General features: G+C 43.7%; 1 protein-coding gene across 3 annotated transcripts in view; it reads right to left on the bottom strand.

Annotated features, from left to right (window-relative positions):
- Positions 1-1,114: 1,114 nt before the first annotated feature.
- LOC117516143 (probable polypeptide N-acetylgalactosaminyltransferase 8) overlaps positions 1,115-16,098 on the bottom strand; it is a 24,722-nt gene continuing 9,738 nt past the window's right edge. For 2 of the 3 annotated variants that reach the window (XM_034177042.1, XM_034177044.1), the window contains 6 exons: positions 14,002-14,116; positions 7,119-7,304; positions 4,309-4,446; positions 4,067-4,159; positions 1,777-1,944; positions 1,115-1,650 (listed from right to left, as the gene is read on the bottom strand). In XM_034177042.1, coding sequence (XP_034032933.1) covers positions 1,531-1,650; positions 1,777-1,944; positions 4,067-4,159; positions 4,309-4,446; positions 7,119-7,304; positions 14,002-14,116 — 820 coding nt within the window. In that variant the 3' untranslated portion in view covers positions 1,115-1,530. Of the gene's footprint in view, positions 1,651-1,730; positions 1,945-4,066; positions 4,160-4,308; positions 4,447-7,118; positions 7,305-14,001; positions 14,117-16,098 lie in introns of all 3 variants that reach the window. The other variant, XM_034177043.1, reaches the window with a different exon arrangement.

The raw sequence follows: 16,098 nt of genomic DNA, 5'->3' as shown, positions 1-16,098 counted from the left end.
ATACTGTTGGAGAAGTACAGAGAAGGCCAGAAAGAGTTACATTGTGTGTTTGTGGACTTAGAAAAAGCTTCTGATAGGGTGCAAAGAGAAGAGCTGTGGTATTGTATGAGGACGTCTGGAGTGGCAGAGAAGTATGTTAGGGTAGTGCAAGACATGTACAAGAATAGTATGACAGTGGTGAGATGCGCAGTCGGAATGACAGACTCATTCAAGGTGGAGGTGGGATTACACCAAGGATCAGCTCTGAGTCCTTTCTTGTTTGCAGTGGTGATGGACAGGTTGACGAATGAGATCAGACAGGAGTCCCCATGGACTATGATGTTTGCAGATGACATTGTGATCTGTAGTAAGAGTAGAGAGCAAGTTGATTCTAGTCTGGAGAGGTGGAGATATGCTTTGGAAAGAAGGGGAATGAAAGTCAGTAGAAGCAAGACTGAGTACATGTGTGTGAATGGGATGGAGCCCAGTGGAATAGTGCAGTTACAAGGAGTAGAAGTGGTGAAAGTAGATGAGTTTAAATATTTGGGGTCAACTGTTGATAGTAATGGAGAGTGTGGCAGAGAGGTGAAGAAGAGAGTGCAGGCAGGGTAGAGTGGATGGAGAAAGGTGGCAGGAGTGATTTGTGATTGAAGAATATCAGCAAGAGTGAAGGGGAAAATTTACAAGACAGTAGTGAGACCAGCTATGTTGTACGGCTTAGAGACTGTGGCACTAACAAAAAGACAGGAGGCAGAGCTGGAGGTGGCAGAGCTGAAGATGTTGAGATTCTCTTTGGGAGTGACGAGAATGGACAAGATTAGGAATGAACATATCAGAGAGACAGCTCAGGATGGAGCCACCAGGCAGGAGGAGAAGAGGGAGACCAAAGAGGAAGTTTATGGATGTGCTGAGGGAGGATATGCAGGTGGTTGGCGTGACAGAGGAAGATACAGAGGACAGGGTGAGATGGAACCGATTGATCTGCTGTGGCGACCCCTAACGGGAACAGCCAGAAGGCAAAGAAGTCTCACTGAGATTGAGATCTCTTTTGCAAGGGAGACCTGGACAATTAGAAAGTTTCCAATTCACCTAACCTGCATATCTTTAAATGTGGGAGGAAACCGGAGCACCCGGAGGAAACCCATGCAAACACAGGGAGAACATGCAAACTCCACACAGAAAGGCCACATGTCAGAATTGAACCCATGACCTCCTTGCTGTGAGGCAACAGTGCTAACCACTAAGTCACATGTTGCCTGTAATTGCGACCATATCGACATGGTGATGTAACATGGCAGCCTCCACGAGGGGGCTCGCGAGATTTGAAGGGTTCACTTTAAGCTCATGAAAACACAATTCCTTGTTTGAGGTCTGTTCTTACACAAATGAACAGATGGTTATGAATGCTACATTCAATTTCTGCTAACAAGCACCCCAAAATCATACACAATGTAACTTTAAGAGGAGCTAAATTTAACAATCAGTTATTGCCATTGTAGACACACATTTATTAACCACTGACCAATGACCAAGAGTATTTCTTGTTGCCCTCTAAAAGGCTTTGATTATTTTTTGCACTTCCCAACTTTGGCCGGTACATTTCTGCATTACAAGTTTGCTGTTAATGACTTCCACACATCTCTTTGTCAGTCTGTTCTTCAGTTGTTTGCCCTAGAAAAGAGAGTAAAGTGTGGAGAATGTTCATGTGTCACATCATTTTCAAGCACTCAACATTTTGTTATATCAGTCACCTTTGACTTGTTGCAGTTATTGTTGAACATGATGGTTTTGTAGTACCTGAGTGAAGTCCCAGTAAATGCCCATTCCTTTCTCCAAAGCCTCATTACAGTAGTAAAGTCTAGGCTCCTCATTGCCATCACTGTCAGTTAAGCACTGATTTTGTTCATACTTGTGGGACTTGATGTCACCGATGTACAACTCACCAGTCGAGCGGTAAAATGAGTCCTGCAGAGATTAAAAATGGAAAAAGTTCACAGGATTAGGCAATCAAGCAGGTTAATAAGCGATAATGTTTTTTACTGTTCAGGGTTATCAACTGTCCTGGTTTAGCTGGATGAAGTCAGACTTTTAGGCCCTGATGCTCTTTCTGGCTGGTGGTTATCCCCTTATTACATAATGTGAAGTGGATGAGAGTCTATGACTTCCCCTGGACACAACACCAGTCCATAGCAGGTTGCTTTCCCTTTAAAATACAAATGAAGTGTTTTGTCCAAGGACACAAACTGGTAGCATGTCTGGGTTTAGGCGGGAAATCCAATAACTCAATCGAAATTAAAGTTTTTGAGTGTGCAGTGTTGTAATTACAAAATCCTGTCACAGACTTGCATTCAACATTGCACTGGTCTATCAGCCATGACAGCCCAACTACATCCGGAGATTTCAGCATCTCAAGGTGAATCTCATCCACTCCTCGCGACTTACCACTGTGGAGTTCTTTGACTACCGTAGTGACTTCTCCCAGAGAGATGGTACTAGATCCACCCAAGCTTTCCTTTCCTGCCTCCTCTGAGAAAGAAATATCAGTAGGATTGGGGGGATTCTCAGTGTTCCCTCACCACCTGGCAATGTTGCCATCATTGTTTAGAACAGCATGGGTTAAGAACTGCCCTGCTGACCTTTTCTGAAATTTCTTGCTGTTTGCAGAACTATTTTGAGGCCAAATGAAAATACTTTTCCATGGCCTCTCCAAACTTTTCCTAAGCCTGAGTTAATGGTGTATTATGGCTGAGGTCCTTAAAATGGGTCTCTGGGAGTGGGCAAAAGGCTCTTGGCGCTACACTGCATGCTGTATTGGGGACTTCTCCAGATGCATCTGTTCTGCTTCAACCAAAAATAAATCTCTCTCAATCGCTATGTCTGACTCCTGATTGTTCCTTCACCGCCCTTCTCATTTTATTATGAGCATCATCACAAAAATTTCACATTAACCACTGAGGCTGTCCTTCAGGCCTGCCAGTAACTGTCTGCTAAATCTGGCTATCCCAGTGATAACCATACACTAAAGGCCTCCTTCTTCAGCCTGATGGCTTGCCTTACTGCAGGTGTCCACCAGCAGCTTCTTGGGTTGTCATCGTTGGCAAAAGCCCACAACTACTTGGCTACAACTCAGAGAAGCTACTTCAACAATGGAGACCTTGGACATGGATCACTCTGACTCTATGTCCCCAAATTCTATCAAAACGCAAGAGAAGGTCTTTCAAAGATGTTAATTAAGGGTCATCTGGACAGGTTTTTCCACCAACCATTCCCAGAGAACCCTCACAACTCCTTAAAGTTTGCCAGTTTGGTTCAGTGGCTCACCCTACCATCAGACTTTGCTTATCACCAGATGGTGAACAGTTGACAGCTCAGCTCTCTCTCCACCCAGCTGTCCAAGATACATGCTTGCAGGTGTTATGACATAATTATCAAATCAATCATTGACCTTTAATTAAGGGTTCTCTGGTACCAACTGTATTTATGAACACCCATGTGCTCGAACAATGTAATTGTGATGGACAGTCCATGACTAGGACAGTAGTCCAACAAAAACACACCACTTGAGTTCATATCACTCTCCTCCAGGTTTCTCCATCGTCACAATCATGAGAACTGAAGTCTCCAAGTAGAACTATGCAGTCAGGAACCTTTTCCAGGATTCTACCTTGTGTCTCATAGAACACTGGGTACTCTAAACCATCTTGTTAACCAGGGTAAACTCCAAAACAATGGCAGTTACCCTGGTACTTGTGAGAATCCCCCCAGACAGCCCCAGAGAAAGAGTCCAGCCCCTCTCCAGGAGTTTGGTTCCAGAGCCCATTTTGTGAGTCCAACTATTTCAAGTTGGCATCACTCACCCTCCCCAACCAGTTTGGGTGCCTTCCCCATCAAAGGGGTGATGCTCCACTTTCCAAGATTGAAGTACCAGTCCGTGTGGTCTTACGCCCCGTTCACTGCCTACTGTCCACTGAACAGTGCACCAGGCCCTTCCTTCTCTCCTTTTTGGCGGTGGGTCCACATGGCAATGACACCCTGTTGTTTATTCAAGGTGAAGTCACATTAAACAACACCTTTGTTATTCACTTACTTGAGGTTGGTAGTAGTAGCAGGTTAAGGCAACTGGTGTGTGGCTATCACCAGAACCTTCATCTATGCACATGTTGGAGTTAATATTTCTCATCTGTAATTGGAAGCATTTCATTAGTTCCAGTCAAACTTGATCTTCAGACAATATGATGGCCAATGTTGGTTCATAAAACCCACTAGTTACCCCAGTACTACACCCAGTATCATCTACTTGTACTGCATCACATAAAACACTAAACTTACCGCTCCGTATGCAAGGAGATTGTCCCAAGGATCCAACCTGGGATACACATTATCCAGATACCATTTGAACGTATTACATTGTAATGTTTCTCTGAATTTTTTTCTCTCAGAGACATCGCCTATGTCTATTCCGTGATCCTGCATTGAAAATGTATAGAAAACAAACACTTATACTTTATTTTACTATTAATAAATGTATCCAGCTAAGTCATTAAATAAGATTTCAGTGGACTTAATGGAAAACTGGAGCAAGGTAAAGAGGTGACTGATAAATGCACAAAAAAGATTCAAGAAAACAAAGCACCACCAGGAGCAAAATAAAACACAAGGATATGAGGCAGAGCTTACACCCCTGTCACACCTTGATGATTTATCCAGCATATGCTGACCGTATTAAAAAAGGCGTACATCTAATAACTTACAGGTAAGTTTTGTATAAGTTAAGAGCACGCTGAAGTACAGTGCTATACATCGTGATACAGCGAGTACGTCAAAACGTTTTGGGCATGCACAGAATTTTTAACGTATGCCAGTGTATGTCTGATACGTACGTCCCGCATACACAGGCCATAAGTGGCAGGTAAGTTATGGACTGTTGACACACATTTCTTGTAAGTTACTCATAAGTAACTTACAAGAAACATGTCTATGGCTGATGCTGAGACCCTGATTCATGCGTTTGTCTCTTCTAGATTGGACTACTGCAATATTCTATTTTCTGGTTTACTGCTGCTGAGTTTTGACACGAAGCAGAAAGTTCGACCACATTACACCCATTTTGGCATCTCTTCACTGGCTTCCTGTCCCAGTGAGATCAGATTTTAATGTTCTGCTACTAGCCTATGAAATTGTTCATGGACTGGCACCTCCCTACCTAGCTGACCTAATTAAACCTTATGTACCAGCCCTGGCTTTGCGTTCTCAAGGTGCAGGACTACTTAGTGTCCCTATGGTGAATAAAAAGTCTGCAGGTCATAGAGCTTTCTATTATTGTGCCCCTGTTCTGTGGAATGATCTACCTGTGTCAATAAAACAGTCAGATTCTGTAGAGACTTTGAAGTCCAAACTTAAGACGTACTTATTTTCCCTTTTGTATGGCTAGCATACTGGCATAGTATGTTTCTATGCTTTTTTACTCTCTTAATTCATTTTATTAGGAAGCGGAGCGTGCCGTGGCCTCAACTTTATCTAAATTCTGGGTCTTTTAGTGAAGCTTAGGGCTCATGGCTGATGATCACCTAATATTTCTTCTGTTTTTCTTGTTGCTTAATGCTGACAAATTACACTGTATTTGTTATCTTTCTGATGCTTGATTCTGCTTTTTGTCTTTTCTCTCTGTTCGAGGTGCGGCTCCATTCAGAGATGGGTGTGGTATCTGTTCTGGAAACCGTCCTGTGCACCGGCAACATTTCCTGTATGTTCGTTTTGTGAATTGTTTTGTAATTTGTGTCTGTAGCATGGCCCAAGCAGAACACCCCTTTGAGTCTGGTCTGCTTGAGGTTTCTTCCTCAGAGGGAGTTTTTCCTTACCACTGTTGCTCTGGGGGTTGGTCAGGTTAGACCTTACTTGTGTGAAGCGCCTTGAGGCAACTGTTGTGATTTGGTGCTATATAAATGAAAATAAATTGAAATTGAAGTCAAAATACGTCCATTGATTGGCTGAACAACTGAAAGCTGTAGTCCTCAAGTGAAGTTCAGACTGTTTCAAAAATTTAATTTTGATTCAACCAGCTTAGTCTCACTGCGATCAAGATCTCGTGTGCAAGGGAGACCTGGGCAATTATAAAGTTTCCAATTCACCTAACCTGCATGTCTTTAAATGTGGGAGGAAACCCATGCAAACACAGGGAGAACATGCAAAAGGCTACAGGTGGGAATTGAACCCATGACCTTCTTGCGTTAAGGCAACAGTGCTAACTACTAAACCAAATATTAAAGCCATTCTTCAGCATTCTGCATGCAGTGAAATTAAATCCCACGATCCACCATGACAAAATAAAATTTGAGAATTGTTAAATTACTCTGTTTGGCCACCGTGTGAAGGGGAGAGGCCGCACAACAGTGTGCGTATGCTCGATGATGTGTTTGTCAACATTTACATGTTCCACCTGCCAAACAAAAGGGTTCTGCCAGCTGTGGATTTACAAGCCAAACCAGATTTAACTGCTACAACCCGCACCATACCATGCAGTACTGACCCAGACCACTAGGTGGAAACAGGGTGGAAATCATCATGGTGTGATGGCTGCATAACCTATTCAACGTATCTAGTGTATTCGACACATTTTTCATATTCTGGGTAAATCATCAAGGTGTGACAGGGCCCTTACAATGCAGCACATAGTAGCAGAGGAACAAAATGTATAGAAACTATAAAACATCACCAGGATTCTGTCAGTTAAAACCTAAACAGACCTGCACCAGAACAAACAGCAGGAGTCACTAAACAGCCTTGTCTTACCAATAAAAGAGGAGATGAAGGAAGCCCATAAGACCACTCATTAAGTGAAAATCAGGAGGCCCAGATGGGACCTGGAAGGACGCCAATGTCCCTGAAGACTGGAAAGAGGGCTATATCATGAAAGTGCTAAAAGCAGAGAAGTTGAGCTCGGTCAAAACTACAGAGCAGTTATGCTTCAGTCAACACCACCTTGCTCCAACCATAGCTAAGCTTATTCTGATACGTTCAACAAATCAAGAGCTGGAAGTCTTAGCTAATCAGTTGTGGGTGGAGCAGAGTCACTCTGAAAAAACAGGCATCGTTGGGAATTTCCAAGGAAGAGGGTCGGGAAAATGTTTTGAAGAAAGTACCTTAAAAGGCAGGTTCCAAGCCAAGTTGACATTGTGCTTGTATTCATCCATCCAGACCTCTGCTGCTCTTAGGGCATCCGTTCTCTGTGCCAGACCCACTGCATGCACATAGAGCTTATGGTACCCCTCAATGTGGGCAATCCTGGAACATGGAACTATTTCAATGCTTCCTCCACATGTCCACACCTATATTAGCAACAATACACACTTAAAGTCATTAGAATCAGAATTTAATGTATTGCCAAGTAAGTTCTCACAAACAAGGAATTTGATCTGGTGTCATTGGTGCATAAACAATAATAAAAGAAAATACTTCTGTAAGAAGTAATAGAGGCATAAACAACAGTAAAAAGAAAAGGGAAAAAAATACTTCAGTAAGAAGTAAAGGAGTCAAATAGACAAATGGGTAAAAAAAAGTTTACTGTCAGATAAATGTAGCGGGATGAAAGTCCCGGGTCCCAACTGAAAAGACGTTCCTGCTAGCTTGGCTAACGGGGAGTTCCCCTTTGGCTGACCTGGTAGAGTAACGGTCTTTTGTGCGAGTCGCGTGGGTTCGATCCCCACTGTCGTCCTGCTTCAATCTGGCGTCATGAACAGGATGTGGATCACAGAGTATGCTAACATGCACCTGTGACTTCGGGACAAAGTCAAAAATGGTGGGGAGATGTGTAGCGGGATGAAAGTCCCGGGTCCCAATTGAAAAGACGTTCCCGCTAGCTTGGCTAACGGGGAGTTCCCCTTTGGCTGACCTGGTAGAGGAACGGTCTTTTGTGCGAGCCGCGTGGGTTCGATCCCCACCATCGTCCCGGCCACGAAGGTCCTGCTGTTTCACAAATATAGTGGAATGGGGCTGTGCAGGCATGCAGATGAACAGTTAGGGATGATCAGTCTGTACTTTGTGGGGGTGGAAGGGGAAGGCAGGGTTATTTGCATTATTTTATTTGCCCGGCTCACTGGCTTGGAGCCAACATGGAATGCGAGCTGCCTAGCGGGCCACTTTTGGTAAGCAGAACTGGTGCTGCGGGATGAACAGAATGCCGGGTTAAGGTGCCCGATGCCGACACTCATCAGACCCCAGAAAAGGCATTGGTCAATATAGACAGCAGGACGGTGGCCATGGAAGTTGGAATCCTCTAAGGAGTGTGTAACAACTCACCTGCCAATCAACTAGCCCTGAAAATGAATGGCGCTGGAGCGTCGGGCCCATGACCGGCCATCACCAGCAACAGGGGTCATGGGGGCTACGTGTGACTAGTAGGAGGGTTGTCGTGGTGTGTACAGAAGCCCAGGGTGCGGGTCCGGGTGGAACCGCCGTGGGTTCAGATCTTGGTGGTAGTAACAAATATTCAAATAAGAACTTTAAATATTTGTTATATATAATCCTCCTGGCATCTGTCCATCTGCAGGAGATGATGGTGTAGCGTCCAGTTTGTTTGTTTTTTACACTTTTCCAATTCAATTTTAATTTATTTTATTTAGTGCCAAAGTTGCCACAAGTAAGGTCTAACCTTACCAACTCCCAGAGCAAGCACACACACGACAGTGGTAAGGAAAAACTCCCTCTGATGATTTGAGGAAGAAACATCAAGCAGACCAGACTCAAAGGGATGACCCACTGCTTGGGCCATGCTACGGACACAGTTGACAATACAAATATACAGGAAATGTTTGTCTTTTGTTTCTATCTGCACCTGCACGAATGACTTATCATTCCAACGCAGGAGTGACAATTTCTGCTGCATTTGTTGTTCGTGTACTGCAATGCCTGCTGAGGCTGCCGCTGTCGCTCCTTCCTCTGAGCTCATTGCTCAGCAAGGCCTTGGTTCCTTTCCTGCTCAGCCCTCTGTGCACCTGTTCTGACAGTAAGGTGCCAGGCTGCACGGTCCTCTGCACACTGCTCCCATGTGTTGACACTGATGCTGCCAGTGGTGTCAAAAGTACACACATTTGTTACTTAAGTAGAAGTATAGATACTGCAGTTTAAAAACACTCTGGTAAAAGTTGAAGTATCAACTTGACCTCTTTACTCAAGTAAAAGTGAAAAAGTATGTGCTCCAAAACCTACTTAAAGTATAAAGTAACCTTTAAAAAAAAAAAAAAAAAAAAAAAAGGTAGATGCCACTATATGAATTGAAAGCTTAATTTAAAAACTGATTCATTCTACATGTGGCCCAAGACCCAAAACCCCAAATTACCCCCCAACACCACCTGCACAAAAATGTTTCAATTCTAGAAGCTGTGAAATGCAATCTGGGACTATTCCAGACAATAAACTGGAGTGAGTGCAGCATCCATTTAGTGAGAGAAAAGAAAAAAAAACTTATTCAAATTCATTCCAGTAGTATTCTGCTCTTACTAGGATGCAGCAGTTTTCTAGTTTGGCAGATAGTTCTGGAGGAAATCACTGAAGAAATTAACACATTGAAAATATGGTTTGACCGAAACAAACTGTCATTAAACTTAAATAAAACAGGGATGAAATGGAGGTGTAAGAGTCACTAGGTGTTCACAGGAAACACTTATTTATTTCTGTATGTATGTATTTATGTATGTTCATTGTTAGTCACTTTTATATTTTATTTTCTGTTGTGTTTCTATTCAGGTTCTTTTTGTCTCTTTCTCTGAAACTGTATATAATAATCATTAGATTATTAACATATAAACAAAAATAAATTTAAGAAATATTACAATTTGAAAACAAATGCACCCGAACGTGAAGACAGCTGGAACTGCTTCATGCTAACTTTTAACATTGAAAATGCCATAGACATGCTAACGTGTTAGCGTCGCTCCCGTTTTTAAGTTATAAAATACATCTATCAACTGTTTCAGAAGACCATAACAGGTCGGTTTAACATAGAAAAGGTAAATAATACTCACAGAAGTATGCTCTTTAGGGTTTTAGCGGGGGAAAATTAAGCGAAAGAAAGAAAGAATAAATGAAACAATAGGTCGAAGCATTGCTTCAATCTGCGAACCACTGCTTCGATTGGTTCAAAATCCATTCCTTTATCTTCATTGATCCATGTTTCTGATATAGCAATTATGTTAAATATTTTTTTAAATTGACTTAAATACTCTTTAATGTTGTTAAAGTTTGCATACAGACTTCTGCTGTTGAAATGGATTATTGATAATTTGTTATCCGTTTTAATGATCCGATTAAACTGTTCATCTGTATAATAGCAACAACTGTCATTGATATTTGAGAAGAAATTATTGTCCGGGTCTATATCATGCTCCAAGTCCAGTACATTGTGGTCTGTGTATTTAAATGTTCTCAGTTCTAGTTTTCCATGATCAGCAATCCTGTGAGTTATATCCTTCTTGTCTCCAGATGTTGATGATGTAGTAGATGAATAGGTTCCTCTGGTCTGTGTCATGGTGTTGTGATGTGTTTGTGTCCTCATACCTTATTGATCATATTTGTCCAGTTCCTTGATGTTCCTGATTACCATAACCTTCGCTTGTTCTGGTGTTCCGTTCAGTTTGATGAATGTTTTGCAGTTGGATGTCCATGTCTGTTGAAATTTTCCCTGCTTTTTAAGAGACGAGCTTTCCTGGCGATGTCCGCGTTTCTTTTGGTCAGATGTTCATTGATGAATACGTTTGTTCCTTTGAGTTTCCGTCCCTGTTTTAACAATGCCATTTTATGTTTTCTGTTGACAAACCTCATTATAACAGCTCGCTTGTCTCCATCCTCTCTCCTGGGCAGGGGGTGGCACGCTTCAATGTTATTACAGTCCATTTGAATACCTTTAGATTGCAGGAAGTCAGCCACCTGTTGTTCCACTGAGCTGGCCTCCTGCTCACTGGCCTCCCCTCCGCTGTCTTCTGACACCGCCCGTGCATAGGATCGAGGTTTAATATGAATTCCTGTAATAATAACGTCGTTCATCCTTGTGTACTGTTCCAACTCCGCAACACGGTTCTCCAGGTGCACCAGACGCCGGTCTTTCTCAGCATTCTGGATCCGGAGAGCCTTCACTTCTTCCACCAGCTCCATAATGGATTTCTGCTGCATTTTAACAACAGAGATTTCCTCAGACAAAAAGTCCAGGGACTTCTTGATATCGTCTCCCTCCTCCGCCGTCAGTGCCTTCTTCGGACCCATGGTCAGATAAATCCACGCTGGCACCTCGGTAAAGCTGCGCCGGTGGAACTGCGCCAGCGCCAAGGGCTTCAGGTGGAGCCGCGCTGGTGGATGTGCGCTGGTACCTCGGGCCTCGGTGAAGCTGTGCTGGTGGAACTGCACTGACGCCTCGGGCTTCAGGTGGAGCCGCGCCGGTGGAACTGCACTGACGCCTCGGGCTTCAGGTGGAGCCGCGCCGGTGGTACTGCACTGACGCCTCGGGCCTCGGTGAAGCTGCGCCGGTGGAACTGCACTGACGCCTCGGGCCTCGGTGAAGCCGCGCCGGTGGAACTGCACTGACGCCTCGGGCCTCGGTGAAGCCGCGCCGGTGGATGTGCGCTGACACCTCAGCACTGCACATCCACCGGCGCTGAAGCCAAGAGTAACAAGGCTGTTTGTTTTAAAAATGTAAGGAATAGAAAGTACAGATACTTGTGTGAAAATGTAATGAGTAGAAGTCAGAAGTAGGCAGAAAAATAAGTAATGGAGTAAAGTATAGATACCTAAAAAGTGTACTTAAGTACAGTAACGAAGTATTTGTACTTTGTTACTTGACACCTCTGGATGCTGCACATTTTCATATCCTTCTTGCAGACATCCTTTAAACGCAGGCGTGGTCGACCAGTTAAACGCTTGCCCTCTCTACCAGCTCACCGTACAGTAGATCTTTAGGAATGCAGCCCAGATCCATTCTTCTGATGTGGCCAAGCCAACTAAGGTGCCGTTTGCCAAGAATGGTGAACATGCTGCTCATGTTGGTGCGTTCCAAGACCTCTGTGTTGGGCACCTTGTCCTGCCATCCGATGTGCAGAATTCATCTAAGGGACCTCAGATGTTAACTGTTGAACTTTTTCTCATGTCTGGCATAGGCGGTTCATGCCTCGATACCGTAGAGGAGTGTGCTGGGCACGCAGGTCTGGTGGATGTGCAGTTTTGTCTTCTCACTGAGGCATGAGTTGTTCCAGACTCTGTGGCTTAGTCTTGCCATAACTGCTGCTGCCTTCACAATCCTGCTGCTCGCCTCTGCATTAATGGAGAGTGAGTTAGAGATGGTTGACCCAAGGTATGTGCAGTGCTCCACGACTTCCAGGCTCTACCCGTCAATGTTAGGGGGAGCAACTGTGCCCTACACCATGATGTTTGTCTTCTTCAGACTGATGGTCAGGCTGAACTCCTTGCAGGCATGAGAGAGGAGATTAACAAGCTGCTGCCAACCATCTTTGGAGTGTGATGTCAAGGCTTCATTGTCAACAAAGAGCATCTCATGGATGAGTACCTCCACAACCTTGGCGTGAAGTCGGGCGATGTTGAAAAGCTTGCCGTCGGCCCTGGTGTGAATGTACACTGCATTGCTGCAATCCTTCAAGGCGTACTGGAGGAGCATGGCGAAGAAGATTCTGAACAGCATTGGTGCAACAACAAAGCTCTGTTTCACCCCACTGCGAACGGGGAAGGCCTCTGATGTTGCCCCATTGAAGCAAACATATATATATATATATATATATATATATATATATATATATATATATATGCCTCTTTGCCTCGCTGAATGGTAAATTCCAGCTTTCATCTCATAAAATATTTGTACCATTGAACTCATAAACATTCATTATTTGTATTCTATTTTTGGGGGGGGGGGGGGTCACCAATATCATGAATAATTTGGTAATGCTGATTGTGTTAGCTTGGCATATGAATACAAACCTAGCTTAAATCTAGGCTTTTTCAACCAAAGCTTTATTCTGAGATGTTTCTGGGCTCATCTTTTCACTCGAGATGAACATGATTTTCGTTGGCAAACAACACTACATGCTACATAGCTACACTGTAACTGGCGGGGCAAGCTAAAAAGACACAGTTAACCTGTTTCATTTTACCACCAGACAGGTAATAATGTCCTTAGAAGTGTACATACTTACCTCAGGAAATGTAAAGAAACTTTTTAAAATGACATATTGTAAAGTTAGCTGCTTGAGGGGGTGTGTTATTCTGTTTACAGCAGCAACACAGGCTCCAACAACTAGCAAGGAGGCTAAGCTATGTGGCTAACTGTATAATCTGTCATTTTAGCAAGTTTCTGTGATAGTATTTGTCGCAAATGAAAAGATGAACTCAAAAACAATTTAAAAAAACAGAGCAGCAGTTATAAATTTTTGGACTTCCCCTTTGAAGGAATATAAATATTTATTTTCTGAGGGATTTGCTGGTTGCTGCTGAACTGACATTTTCACTCACTCACTCATCTTCAACCGCTTACTCTAATTAAGGGTCATGGGGGTCTGGACTGGAGCCTATCCCAGCAGTCAAAGGGCATGATGCGGCCGGCTTACACCCTGGACAGGACGCCAGTCTGTCGCAGGGCCACATATAGAAAAACAAACACATTCACACCCGCACACACAGCTAGGGACAATTTATGATCCACCTAACCCGCGTGTCTTTGGATGTGGGAGGAAGCTGGAGCACCCGGAGGGAACCCACACAAACATGGGGAGAACATGAAAACTCCACACAGAAAGGCCACAGGTGAGAATCGATCCCATGACCTTCTTGCTGTGCAGCAACCGTGCTAACCACCAAGCCCCGTGCTGCCCTGAACCGACATTTTAATGTAGTTAATCCAATTTCAGTTTAATCTCATTGATATGCACTCCAATACCTACATTTAGTTTTCCAGGACTGTAATTATTACTTTGGGTGATTAGACTCTGCTTCTTTCTTCATACAACTTGACCAGTGCAGTTCACTTACGTGAATTCCAAGCTCAACATTCTCTCCATGATTCTCGTACATTCCTTCAGTGAGGACTCCAATTTCTTCTATAAAGTGTCTGTTGGCAACAAAGGTGTGCAGGACAGAAGGACTCCTGAGGCAGAAGATGAAAACTGTTACTGAAAGGCATGATGGATGACCCCTGCCTGTAGAATGGATGGCTGCATGGACTTCTCGTCAAATTCATCCTTTGTTGTGTTATGTTCTCTTTTGTAAAACTTTGCAAAATGTTGTAACTGTTAGAATGGCCTAAGCCAGTGATTCTCAACCGGGGTACCGCGGCACCCTAGGGTGCCGTGATCGATCGTCAGGGGTGCCGTGGGTATTTTTCATATTCGCGATTATTTTTCATATTCGCGATTACCGTGAATTATTTATTTTATCCACAAAGCATAAAACGACTCAGAATCTGACGTCATTGTGCTGCAGCCTCGCTCTCGTCTTAAGGCGGGACAATAACAAGGAGGCTGACGGCCGATTAAAACTGCCGTCTCCTTCAAAAGCCGTCTAAAATGCGGAGCTGTCGGTGTGTGTGTCTGTGCCTGTGTGTGCACGCGCGCGGAGTTAACAGGCTGCAGACTGCGAGGGAGGGGGGTGAGTGAGGGAGGGGAGGGGGTGAGTGAGGGAGGGGAGGGGGTGGGTGAGGGAGGGGAGGGGGTGGGTGAGGGAGATTCCTGAATGCAGGCGCGACACGTTCAGTGCGCAGCGAGCGCGGAGCAGAGAGAGGATTTTAAATGGAGTGAACATGTTAACAAAACGAAAACGTGAAGCTTTTACTTCTCTCTGAACTTTCTCTAAAGGTGTGATTCTGCCGTTACCGTCCTGTTCACACCATGTGCGCGTCGTATGCTGAATTTATGAGATCATGAGATGAAATAAACGGTCAAATATCTTTAAAAACATATTTAAAAAATGAGAATATATGAATGAACTGAGATACACAAAAAAAAAAAAACAATGTTCAGACGCACAGATCACAAAAAGCAGGTGAGAACTCTGAACTTTAACAGCTGTTATTTTCCAAAGGTATTTATTTGTTCAGTCTTGAGCTTAATGTAGTGTTTAAGCACAAAACGTGACTGATGAGGAGAAACAATTTCAGAAATGCAACAGAAACAACCACAAATCAGAAAAAGTTGGGACTGTATGTAAAATGAAGATAAAAATAAAAATGTTGCACCATTCCCAGTTTCTCCACTCACAGAAGCCAAACGTTCTTCCAGAGTTGTGTAATTATACTACAATAGTAGAATATAAAGAAGGGGAAAAAAGAAAAAAAAAATAGACAATATATTCGTCAATCGCAATTATTTGTCTGACAATTAATCGTCTCCAGAAATTTCTAATCGTGACAGCCCTACTTGAGATCAGAGCGCAAAATGCTTGAGGATTTTTGAAATGCGATGTTTTCTGTATCGATTTTCTATTGCGATAATTGGGTTTTGCGCAAAACCAGAGGTAATAGCATTATAATATTATTTTAGTTGGTGGTGTGCCGCAGGATTTTGTAAATATAAAAAGGGTGCCACGATTCAAAAAAGGTTGAGAAACACTGGCCTAAGCAGTGGGTCACCCCTCTGAGTCTGGTCTGCTTGAGGTTTCTTCCACAATATCATCATTATTCATTCACTCACTCACTCATCTTGAACTCCTTACTCCAATTAAGGATCACGGGGTGTCTGGAGCCTATACTAGCAGTCATAGGGTGTGAGGTGGGGTTCATCCTGGACAGGATGCCAGTCTGTTGCAGAGCCACATACGATTGCCCTATCAACTTTCGATGGTACTTTCTGTGCCTACCATGGTGACCACTGGTAACGGGGAATCAGGGTTCGATTCCGGAGAGGGAGCCTGAGAAACGGCTACCACATCCCAGGAAGGCAGCAGGCACGCAAATTACCCACTCCCGACTCAGGGAGGTAGTGATGAAAAATAACAATACAGGACTCTTTCGAGGCCCTGTAATTGGAATGAGTACACTTTAAATCCTTTAACGAGGATCCATTGGAGGGTAAGTCTGGTGCCAGCAGCCACGGTAATTCCAGCTCCAATAGTGTATCTTAAAGTTGCTGCAGT

The sequence above is a fragment of the Thalassophryne amazonica genome, chromosome 8 (assembly GCF_902500255.1).
Source record: "Thalassophryne amazonica chromosome 8, fThaAma1.1, whole genome shotgun sequence".
NCBI lineage: Eukaryota > Metazoa > Chordata > Actinopteri > Batrachoidiformes > Batrachoididae > Thalassophryne > Thalassophryne amazonica.
Note: the sequence above shows the minus strand (reverse complement) of the source record. Positions and strands in the feature narration are given on the sequence as shown.